Source organism: Acartia tonsa, chromosome 1 (assembly GCF_053477335.1).
Source record: "Acartia tonsa isolate MP-2025a chromosome 1, ASM5347733v1, whole genome shotgun sequence".
Classification (NCBI taxonomy): Eukaryota; Metazoa; Arthropoda; class Copepoda; order Calanoida; family Acartiidae; genus Acartia; species Acartia tonsa.
This window is the reverse complement of record NC_137260.1, coordinates 22,809,928-22,822,698: the sequence shown is the minus strand read 5'-3', so window position 1 is coordinate 22,822,698 and position 12,771 is coordinate 22,809,928. Positions and strand designations below refer to the sequence as shown.

The 12,771-nt window shown below is 28.8% G+C and overlaps 1 protein-coding gene across 1 annotated transcript in view; it reads left to right on the top strand.

The window, feature by feature from the left end:
- The window catches only part of LOC145315102 (uncharacterized), a 134,598-nt gene that overhangs the window by 71,941 nt on the left and 49,886 nt on the right, over window positions 1–12,771 (top strand). The window contains exons 2-7 of the mRNA XM_080155148.1: window positions 1,287–1,357; window positions 6,480–6,637; window positions 7,806–7,892; window positions 8,365–8,464; window positions 11,593–11,737; window positions 11,926–12,117. Of these exons, the coding sequence (XP_080011274.1) occupies window positions 1,287–1,357; window positions 6,480–6,637; window positions 7,806–7,892; window positions 8,365–8,464; window positions 11,593–11,737; window positions 11,926–12,117 (753 nt within the window). The remainder of the gene's footprint in view (window positions 1–1,286; window positions 1,358–6,479; window positions 6,638–7,805; window positions 7,893–8,364; window positions 8,465–11,592; window positions 11,738–11,925; window positions 12,118–12,771) is intronic.

Sequence of the window (12,771 nt, the reverse complement as noted above, 5' to 3'; positions counted from 1 at the left end):
CAAAGGAACTCAACTAAAAAAAGGGTTACAGGTCTGAGATTTTGCATGGCAGTTGCTTTATAGGGGTACAATATGGAACTGTGAAGAAACGGCGGCGCAACCGCCGAAAACCGCCGTTTCCCGCCGTAATTTTTGTTGCCTTTTCTCGGCGGTTTTCGGCGGTTGCGCCGCCGTTTCTTCACAGTTCCATATTGTACCCCTATAAAGCAACTGCCATGCAAAATCTCAGACCTGTAACTCTTTTTTTAGTTGAGTTCCTTTGACTTTTAGTTTTGGTTTCAAAAAGTGTCACTTTCGCCCCCCCCCTCTTTAATATTATATTTGTATACTTTTTATATAATCTTTGTAAATACATATATATAAAATATACATATTTAAAAGACATATAATATACATTTAAACGGTTGTTTTGTTGCATTTAAGCTAATTATATCATTTCTTTGTCTACCATACATATATAACAAACATTCCTACATTGTTACATAAAAATACATTCGAATAAATGAATGTTTTTGGTTTTTATTCCTGGAATATCTAAAAGAAAGTTAACATGATAAGGACGAAAAGAAATACAAATTTTGAAATATAAAAACCTTGTACTTAGCTTAATTTTGAACACATGAGCTATTCTTTACACTTTTGGGTCGAAATGATACTTCATTTGATTTATTGTTCTTAGATTAATTAACCCTAGTTAAAAAGAAGAAACATCTACAGATGTATATATTTCTTTTCCCTCTTTAACCATAAACATTAAACACATCATCATAACTTATGCAAAAAAGTTATTGAAGATAGATGAACAATAAACTATGGATTGGCATGTATTATGTACATTTTTAGCCATGTGTCCTTTAAGAGAAGATCATTTTAAATGCTGTGAAAATCAATGTTATATGAAGAAAAAAAAGATTTATATGTAGATATTTTTTTTTTATTTTGCCCTGAATATTTTTAAGATAAAATCGTAACTATTAAATGTTTTATCTTACATTTACACATCCCTTCATAATTCAGCCAATTCCTCTATTTTTCTTTCTTTATCTCCCCCTTGCACTTATCTTTCCATGCATTTATGGTAGATTAATTTTTACTTAGCTAGGTACATTGAACCTAGTTTTTTTTAAATACATTTTTATTATAATTGTATTTGATATACAACAATTAGACGCCATATTAAATGCCTCTTAAAAGAGAAAAATTTTGTACTCTCAAAATTTTTAATTCTTTGATCAGTTTGTTTTGTATTTATCCACTTGTTTTGACCGCCATTTTGTTTATTTCAGGTACTGCCCGTACACAGTTAAAAGCTGGAGAAACTATCAACATTACCTGGCACTTGGCTTACCCTCATAAGGTAACATTTTGTCACATAATAAAATAATAAGTAACGGGAAAAAAGGATGTTTCTGTCTTTAGTGTATCATATTGGGAACTTAATATTTTTAAAGAATATCCAAAATAAACTCGCTAACTACTATTTTTTTTACTTTTGGTATTTTGAAATATCTAATATGTTTAAAAGTAGATTTTCTAAAACAATTTGGTTTATAATATTAGCAATAATCTTGCACCAGTCGTTAAAGCCAGGCTTTTCAATTCATAACTATTCAATTTCCTTCATATTTCTTTTTGAATATTGAATAATATTGATAATCAATTTTACTTCCTTAACTATTATCATACAGCACAAGTTCTGTAAAGTGTCTTTTTTTCAGCATTAAAATTTATATTTTCTGCATATAAATTGGCTTTCAGTCAAGGTGATTTATTAAGAGATAGGTCAACGAAAGATCCCATCTGTATCCCCCCACCCCCGCCCAAAATTCTAAACACTTAAATAAATTCTTTTAATGTTAAGTTAATTTGAATTTTCACGACATGATGTAATAGAAATAAATAAGCTTTTTCAAAACTGCATTTTTAAAAACCTTACCTACCTTTATTAATAACCTTGGTCGTAAAGACTACATTTTTATGAGAGATTCAAGGTGATAAGAATGCAATGAAAGGCTTTAAACATTCTGTACGCGTGAATAGGATAGTTCATTGGTCAATTGCTGAATATTATACTTTTTAAACAAATGGAATGAAATAATTTTATGAAATTAAATTTTGTAATAAAGGGCCGAGTTTCTAGGTTATTTTGTATATTATGTAGGGGTTCCTTGGTCAATTAAGTACAGAGATAAAATAGATCGAATTGTTAGGTCATTTTGTAAATAAAGGATGGGGTTCTTGAAAAGACTTGTAATCTAGGCAATTTGCTGGAAAATAGACTGGTTCCTTGGTTTTTATAGAACCGTGTTATTAAAATGGATTTATTATTACTTGTATCTTTCACCAGATTATCATAACTAATATCTAATGAATTGAAACCTTTAGCTGGCTAAAACAATCATCCACCCATCCCCTTCCCATTACCCCTTGGATAAAAAAAATTGAACAATAAATGGCATGGGAAATATCAATTTAAATTAACGACCATTTCTCCCCTTTTATTATTACGCTAGTTATTATTGAATTTTTATAATGTTAACAAGGCACGCTTTTTTGGTAATTTTTATGTTGGACTTAGGTCAATCATAATTTTATGGGTAAGGTTCTTTGTCCTGAGTAATCAAGCTCAGAGACTTTAATTGTGTGTTCTAAAACTAAAACAAAAATCTACGATGTCTGTATATCTCTCTATTAAAATCTAAACAATTTTATGAAGTTTTTCTTTTGATTCAATTCTGGTTTCATTTTTAATAATACTTGAATCTATAATTTTATACTTCACTAGTAGCTGGAAAAAAGGAAAAAAATTTTGTATTTATATTTAAGATGATTGTTAAATTATAGGTGTCAAATAGTTTATATACACTTTCGTACTCTCGAGGCTTTTATTGGTAGTTTCTGGTGTGTGGTGTTTTCGTAACAAAGGCTAGGAGGTTGATATTTAATTTGTGTATATTTTTCTTTAATATTCTAGAATTTTTTTTTATTGAGAGTAAACTACAATTTTTTTAAAAATTACCAACTTTAAAAAAATCCTTTTAACATTTTTTAATGATAAATATACATTCAGGACTAGATCATACTTTGTAAAATATTTTTGAAGCAAAATACCCATAACTTTTTATTTCCTTGAGAAATAAAAACCTGCATACCTAATTTCATGATGTGGCAAATAGGTTTAAAACCTTCATACAAAATTAAAAAGGTGTTTGGACAAACCCGCGGGAAAAGGCAATTTTGGTTTGAATTGAATTACTTTTTTGTTGAAAATATTTTTTGGTTGTAATATTGAAGCATCCATTAGACATGAAAATTGTTGGTTCAAATATCTATGTAGAATATAAAATAAATACTCATTTCAATAAAATTGCAGTAATAATAAGTATAGTATTTTATTTGTTTTATTTGTAAGAGGTGTGGAAAATGAAATAATATAGAATAGAGGGGTAAAGGAGCATTTCTTAACTTTTTAGTCAAATAAACAATTATGACTTTAAAGAAATAACAAAATATAATTTAATCATTATTTTTATTCTACCAGGAACAACTAATCATAAAAGTAATTTTGATCAATATGGTGTTTAATGCCTCCTTCCTTACTTAATGCAACCCATCAGTCAACTTATCCTTTTTTGCACAACGTTTTTACTCAAAAAATATAGAAATCTAAAGGAACATTTTTAATAATACAAAAAAATTGGATTAAGGGCAAATTTAAAATCCAGTCTGCCTGATTTTTATCTATAACTGTGTTTAGGGAGATACATTTCATCTCATGAAAAATTACTTACATAATGCTTTTTATTTTTTTTTAGAAGTTTTTTAAAAATATTACAAAAGTCAAATAAAATGGTATTTTGACTTGTGAAAAAATTGTAGGCAAAATATTTGTTTTTCAGATGACATATCCCTAGCTCTGGCGACCAGTAAATAAACTCGAATATCCAGACTAAATTTTGAAAGTTTTGACACAGATTATAAATATTTTAACAGCTTTAAATTGGTCTTTAAACAAGAACAAATATATACAGGGTAATCAGAATATTTTTAAACTTTTTAATTTTAATGAATATCTTTTGGTTATTTTATTATGACATCTTATTTTTTTAAATAAGATATTTGATACAGGGTAATTTTAATTTCAATTGTTCATATCATTATGTATGATTTTTTTCGACAATAATTGCTATTTAAATAATTGCCACTGAAATGTTTTAAATGACATGAATCAAATATAATAATGTATCTTTTTGTTTTTATTGTTATTTATATTTTACAGGGTAAAATATATTCTTTTAAAAATCAATAAGGTTATTAATATCAATACTTATAGAATTAATTTAGAAATCATTACATTCTAAACTGAGATGCTGATCTTTCAATGTCGTAGGGACATGCTATAGGGCTGTTTTTTAAAAATCCAATGTAAAAAATTTGTTATTTATCCCTTTCAAAAAAATATTTTAGACTGCCGAAGTCCATAAATTTAAAATAATAAGTTCCTGCTATCAATCAAAGGAATTATTGTCGTGGGAACTTTTGTCTACAGCTGTAATTATTGACGCAACAATTTTCGTCCTTTTTCAATCATAAGAATGGTTATTAGTTTAAAAATATTTGGATTAGATATAGTTTTTTTATTCGTTTATTATTTTTTACCTTTGGAAAATACAAAATTAGCTTCCTTCTTCCCCCTAGCTTTAAGGTCATAGTTTTCCAGGATAAGCTTATTATAAATTGTATGCCTAACCCAATTATTAATTTTACATACATGCAGAAAAGCCCTGTTATAATTAAAGTCCACAGGTATTCAAAATCTAGAACTCCTTTTTAAAAGGAATTAGGGTGGGCATGATAGGGGTTAGAGTGTAAAAGGTATTTTATAAAAACAACATAAAATGTAGATAGAAAAAGCATCAAAGCGATGTTAATAAGAATATTCAATAATAATGTTCAGACGTCAATCTAAAAAAGGGAAGAAACTAAAATTTTATGTATGCCTAGAAATAGCATATCTACTATACCTATATTGACGGAAAATTGTGGACAAATTGAGTTGTAGAGTGGATGCTAATTGATAAACGAAAGCAATATAATGAAATATTAATCAAAGATTATCATATTTCCCCATGGAGCGCATTGATGAGTGCATTCCAAAGTTTAATATTCCACCAAACTGTATTAACATATCCTAAGACTGTATGTAATGCCCATAAAGTTGCATGATTTTAAAACCCTGGCCAGCTAGTTTTCATGGCAGAAAGGGATATGCAATCTAGAATGTCTCATTATCGGATTGTTTTTTTAGGAAATAAGAAATGTTTTGAATTTTAAATATAAAAAAGGTATGCATCAAACAATAGTTACAATTTTGACAAACAGAAAAGTTAATTAGGTATATTTTTAGATGTCAAAAAATATCTCAATTTTCAGTTTATTGGCTTTTTACTTTATCCCTGATACTGCAGCTTATTAAAATGAGGGTTTTAATGTTAGGAAAGAATGATAAAGATTTCAAAAAATGAGTACATACTATTCAATATTCTTTATTCTAAGCAATTTAATAAAAAACTGTTTTGTGCCAATGCAATCCCTCTAGTTTTACTGACAAAGCATAGTAATAATAATTTATGAGTTGATTTGGAAAGAGATTTAAAACAATAGCCAACTAAAAATAAGCTGATAATCCTCGTTTTTCTAAATAATCATGGGGTTAATCAATAAGAGATATAAGTTTTCCGGAATTGTAATGTAGGGAGTAGATTTGAAATCTGCATCAAATTTTAAGGATTTTTTATAAAATTCGTTTTTTGTAAAATTCTTTATCTAAAAGCGGAAATACATTTTAAGTTAATTAATTTTGACCAATAGGATAGGTGGATTTTAAACTACCTGCGCTCTAATTGGTTGAATGATGTACGACATCCAATCAGAGCGCAGATTTTTTAAATCCACCAATCACGGATGCCAAAATTAATTAACTTAATTTGTATTTCCGCTTTTAGATAAAGAATTATACAAAAAACGAATTTTATAAAAAATCCTTAAAATTTGATGCAGATTTCAAATCTACTCCCTACATTACAATTCCGGAAAACTTATATCTCTTATTAATCAATGCATCACAGATCTTTGTCTTGAGGTCCCAACTATAAAAAAATAGTTTTCCTAATATAAATCCATGTTTCTGAGAGTATTATGCTAAGTGCAACAAAATAAAAATAAATTTGGACTGAGCATACTTCCTTAATAAATACCCCCCTCCCTTCCCTAAATTTTCGGGTTAAGGGTAGGGAGGACGGAGCTGGGTAGGGATTATGGGTTGGAAAAGGTGACTATTATATAATATTCGCGCGGAATGTGCAAAATATTTCAGCTGTTAATTTGACTATTTTTTGCTATCTTAGTTTAATTGTCTATGGTTTCTTTACACTACAGTATAGGTTTGAAAATGATCATAACATTTTTTATCTTTTCAGGGGGGCTTTAAACTAGAGCTTTTGGATCCCTCTGAGAGGCATTTGAGAGACCTGACCCCTGCGGGGAACACATCTGGTTATGTCCTGGGGGATGCCACCGCCCAAAATTTTGAAGTTAAACTCCCTGAAGATCTTGAATGCAAGGATTGTACCGTGAGGTAAGAAAATAATTTAATTGTAATACATCTGGGTATTTGTTTGTTTAAATCATGTGTTTTTTTTGTTCGTTCTATTAACACAAACATATTATATCATTAATTTTTAAAATAAATGTTGAAGATACCTGTTAAGATAGAAATTTAATCTTCCCCAAAATAGATGTGCTTAACTTTGGGTACTGACAATTAGTTATTACGGGGAAAGGAAAGGCTCGATACTAATTTTAGACTTTTCCAAATAAAAACTCAAAAAAAAAATATTTGTAAGTGTTAAAAGGTTAATTTACTAAATATTGTTATTTCTGCCTTTCTTGTAAATGTTGCAATTCAGGGGTTGAATAATCTACATTTTTAGTCATCATTTTCCACTTGATTTTATTTTCCCTTTTTTTATTTTCTTTGTTTTAGTAGGTATCATTTATTCAAATAAAATTCCTTTCTTTTTACCTTTTTCTGAACAAAAATCCTAAGTTTATCCGCTTTTGATATTTGTTAAAAATATAATATATATAATGCCCTGTTGTAAATTTAAGAATTTGCATTAAAATATAAATATAATGAAAATATATGTATGTATATATTGCACTTTTTACACTTGGACAAACAGGCCATAAACTTGTTAGCAGATGCCCACCTATTCTACAATTTATCTGTATAGAAGTTAGTTCAGAAGATGCATGTTGACCATTAGAATGGATAAAATTAGGACATCTGCCATGATTAAGACGTTGTATGGAATATTTATAGGAATACTTGTCTGGAATGTCTTATGAATCAGACATTTTTCCATGAAAGTGCCTTGTGAAGTATAGAAACACATAGGTACCCTCTCCACCTTATTTATTAAAAAAATTGAAAACAAAAGAGAGGATAGGGTAGTTTGTTTGAATTTCAAGTTTGTGAGGTTTTTGTGCTCAATAGGCACTTTGTAGGAAAGCACCCATATTTTTTGTTCTTTAGTTGTACCACATATTTATAGTTTTTGCTTGATTTGCAACTTTTAAATGTTTTCATTCTTGTTTTTTCAAGATAGAAATATTAAAAGGGCACACAAGTGTTAAAATAAAGCATTTTTTCTTTCAAACAAACAAACACAAATATTTGCATTTCTTTTCACTCAAGGCTATGTTCTTCTAGCGCAGCTACTCTAAAATTCTATTATATTTAGGTTGATACGTCAGGCTGGTGAGTGGGGAGGCAAATACAAGTTCTGGTCCTGTGCTGATGTGGATATCGTTCAACACAAGGATTTTGAGTAAGTACCTACAATTTCAAAAGTAAATTATTTTACATTAATATGTTTGTCTGTAAATTGTTGTCTTGTCCTATGATTTTGAAACTGACCTTTCCTTGAGTAAAAAGACAATCCTTCCATAATCATCCTCCAATTCAATTCACAATGAAAAGTTGAAAAAATTATCCAATTTCTATCAATTATGATTTAGAAATGTACTCTTGATAGTTGTATTTTTTTTTCAATATGGCTTCGAAACCGATTATTATCCGCTTTATAGGAGCCGGTTCTGAGCCATATTAAAAAATCATGTATCACATTGTATTATACAAGACAATTTTTCACTATTAGTAAAATTTAAAGCATAAATCTATGCCAGTTGGCCTTGGCCCCTCGGAGCCAACTAAATTAGAATTAACCTTTCAATTTTTCATTTTACTATCCACAGAAAGCTGTTTATAATACGATACAATAATAACTATTTTTTTTTCAGTAACACATGTAGCGGACATGGCAGATCTTTGTCTGGACGTTGCAGATGCGACAGGCTCTACAGGGGTGAATACTGTCAATATCAAGATGAATGTATTAAGGTACACATAGATAGATATACTCTACAGGGGTGATTACTGTCAATATCAAGATGAATGTATTAAGGTACACATAGATAGATATACTCTACAGGGGTGATTACTGTCAATATTAAGATAAATGTATTAAGGTACACATAGATAGATATACTCTACAGGGGTGAATACTGTCAATATCAAGATAAATGTATTAAGGTACACATAGCTAGATATACTCTACAGGGGTGAATACTGTCAATATCAAGATGAATGTATTAAGGTACACATAGATAGATATACTCTACAGGGGTGAATACTGTCAATATCAAGATGAATGTATTAAGGTACACATAGATAGATATACTCTACAGGGGTGAATACTGTCAATATCAAGATGAATGTATTACGGCACACATAGATAGATATACTCTACAGGGTTGAATACTGTCAACACAAAATAAATGTATGAAGGTATGATGGTAGATAGATAGACTCACATGTTAGATATATATACTTAACTTGTCAACAAGATTATTTGGGAGGTATATTATGAGGAAATTTTTTTATATTTTTAAGATCTAGGGTAGAATTTTTAGTGGGAAAGGGTTAATTGTTATTTTTCATAAAGAAAAACGAATTGTGTAAAAGCTCCACACCTGCAAAGTATAATTTTGCCTGTATAGTATTAATGTTAATGTTAATTTACTGGATATTACTTGCTTAATTACCGTGACATTGTATTAAGAACAGGACCTCATGTTCTAGTAGTTTATAATTTTAAATATTTAGTTAGTTTTTGCTAAAAGGAGTTAATACACATATGTGGGTAATGACTGATAGAAACTTTAGGCATTAATTAATTTAAATTGTTAATTTAACTTTGATTAAAATACATTATTATCGCATTTGCTATAAAAACTATTTGACTTCTCTTAAGACCTCACCTACAGATACCAGCATCCTTGTTTATTAATAAAAACGGGTAGTTGCACGAAATGTATTTGAACTTAATTTAGTGAACCGCATTTTTTTTCTGTTCAGGTTTTAATTACATCTATGGGGCATACATTTAGTGATGTCTAATTGCTTGTTATTTATTTGAATACTAAATTTTAAAAAAATAATGGTATATTTGGAACTTTTGCTTGAAATTTTTTTTTTATAAAATGTACTTTATGCAACTATCCCTTTGTAGAAAGCTTAAACAAACCATAAAGCTTGAAAAACAAATTAAAAGTAATTAATTTCAATGAGTTATAATTGTAATGGATCTTGTTTTATGTGGGAAAAAGTGCAGTTTTTATTATTTTCTTAGAACAATAACAGGGATGAGCATTTTATTTAAAACTACTGTGAACGTAGAATTGTGCATTTTTATTCAAATTGGTTGAAAATATTTTATCCTAACATATTTCAATTTATTTACCTTATTTTCATCAAAAACTAGATTAAATGAGATAATTTTCAATTTTCTGAATTTTATATTATTAAATACGATACTTTAATATTCATGCGTTAAACTTCTTGAATATTTTCTTATTAGATGGTAAATATATGTGGTTGTGATTTTTGATATTTTGATGGTTTACTTTAAAAAATAGGTACTAAGAAATAATATTTATCTGCCCCCCCCCCCCCCCCCCCAACAATTAAAAAACATTAAATCTTTTGCAAAGCATTTGAGGCTAGTTATGGGGCCACTAGTATCCCATAACTGTGTTACTTGTAAGCATGCGATAATTCGATCCTACCAAAAGCAGCTCTATTATATTTCCAAACGAGTTTTATCCAGTTGGACAAATTTTAAACAAATTTTAGATTATTTTATTTTTTTTTTAAAGTAGACAATCTAGAGTAAAAGAAAAGGAATTAAATTGGATAATCTTCCATGAAATATATTTAGCGTTGGTTTTACAAGCAAATATGATTAAAGAATAGCTTTGCTCTGAAGAACCTAACTGTAAGAGATTAGCAAATTAAAGTGTAAACTTATGTCGACTCCAAAAATTAAACAAAGCTACTTAACAACATTTTTTGTAGTTGTGTATTATTTTTTTGTATTATGTAAAGTAGTAAGGTTTTTTTTGTCTGTAGCTTAAGATTTCGATAACTATGGAACCGACTGAGTTTTCAATTTTTGAGAAGCTTCATATAGATCCTTAGTTGGTTTTATGCTTTCCTAATTTCTGGTTTTATGCTTTTTTTCCAAGCCATTTCCTGCCTCTTTGCATACTGAGACATATAACCTATATATGCTGGTTTAAATATAAAGAAAGAAAAAAAAGAATGTGTACCCATTTTAGAAATGTAAAATTCAAATATGAAAATGGCAATGCTTTTTAATTGTGAAATTCACCCTTTGGTAGTAAGTATTGGGAAAGAAAGGGCTAAATGCAAACAGACATACAAACTAACCAACAATATTTAAAGTATCCAATATCAACTTTATGACGAAAAGGGGAGAGATAATTTTTGTTCATGCTAAAACCACATTAAAGCACAATGCATAAAAAGAATATGATGAAAACATTATTAAATTTGCATGAAACAAAATAAAACAAACACGTAGATGTATTATACTTAAAACAATGCATAGTAGTTGCATAACAGCGCATTAAAATTGGTTTTGTATATTATTAAAGGCATTAAGCATATTATATTTAAATAATATCAAATATTATAGACGTGTATTTATTACTACTTTGATTTTACACCAGATTTTATTAAACTCTAATAAAGTGAAACTCTCAGCGGGGTAAAATAATGATAACCCCCATACAACCCCTTTTACCCCCTCCTACTGTATGAACTGATCAATAAATGATGTCCATCCATGTTAGCAACCTAAATTGACGACAATTTTCCCATTTCAAAATATCCACGTATATTTTATGTATATTTTTATATACTGTATATTTGTATAATTAATTTTAAGTAATGAATGTTAATCTCCGCTAGAGCTATTACCTTAATAATTTTAAATTTGTTATAGCTGTAATATATCTCATCCCTTTACATAAAAACTGATTGTCATTACTACGAAGCATTGTCCCCAAAATTCCAAAATAGTTAGCTAAAATTACCAAAATAAGCCATTGTCCCTTTAGATCCCAAGATAAGAAAATAATCAATAAAACTTTTATTTTATTCAGGATGAGGATTGTGGAGGACATGGGAACTGTATTGACGTGCAGGCCACCAGCGCCCCGGTCAAACAATGCTTCTGTCAGCTGGGATTCTTTGGACCTGGCTGCAGCCAGCGGTCACCTGTACATAACAAGAGGGATATTAATACAGGTAGACTTTTGAGAACTTAGTTCTTAATTAACTTCTATCTAAGATTTTTAGTTAATTATTTAATTTTTGTGAATTTGAAGGAGGTTTTCAGTGAGTTTATTTCAATTGGATGTAATTAAAACTGAAGTTAAAAAAAAGTTTTGTTATGTTTTAATTAATGCTTTTTCTAATGGCTACTATTTCTATAGGATTGTACACCTCAAGAAAGCTGAGTGAGAAGCTGCACCTTTACTGGAGAATCCTGAAGGACCTCGGAGAGATTGAGGTCGTCATGAAAGTGAAGGGCGAGAGCTGGGCTGGTATTGGATGGAGGCCGTACGGGCTAGATGAATCCTGCAGGGCTTTCCCTGAAATTAAGGGTGATGAACCGCTTAAAGAAGGTAGGCTTATATAAGTTTTTTTTTCGAAAGGAAAAAGAAAAACTTTCTGTAATATTTTATTTCATTAAATGCATAGGTTTTATTTTTTATAATTTTTCTTTAAAATATTTGCCTATCTGTTACATGGATCTAAATATTATCTTTTTTTTTAAAGCCATTATGTCATACAAAGATTTTACTTAAGTGGAAAACCAAATGATTACCTAACTAATATTAAATTGGTCAAATTTCTCATTTTGTAATGTATAGGTGATAAAAAAAAATTTTTTTAATGTCGAAAAATTGGAAAATTCATTTAGAAATTACTAAAAGTGCTGTTAATTCCAAAATTAAACGCGGACTCATTATCGATGTTAATAAAAATCCTTCAGTAAAGCCCATCATTATGATTATATTGTACGATTTAGTAGATTTCTTGTGTATATATAATTTATTTGGGCGTTTTCTTAATAGAGTTTTGAGTCCTTTGCGGTTTTATTAACTATCAACAAAAAATAAGGACATAATTTTAAGGGGGGTTTTCTCATATAGTTTCTACATAGAAGCAAAAGGATTTAAAACTTAATAAAAATAGATTTGATTGAAAGAATACATATAAAAAATTTTAAATAAAAAGCAAAATTGTAAATTTTTCTCTGAAGCTTTTATAATATT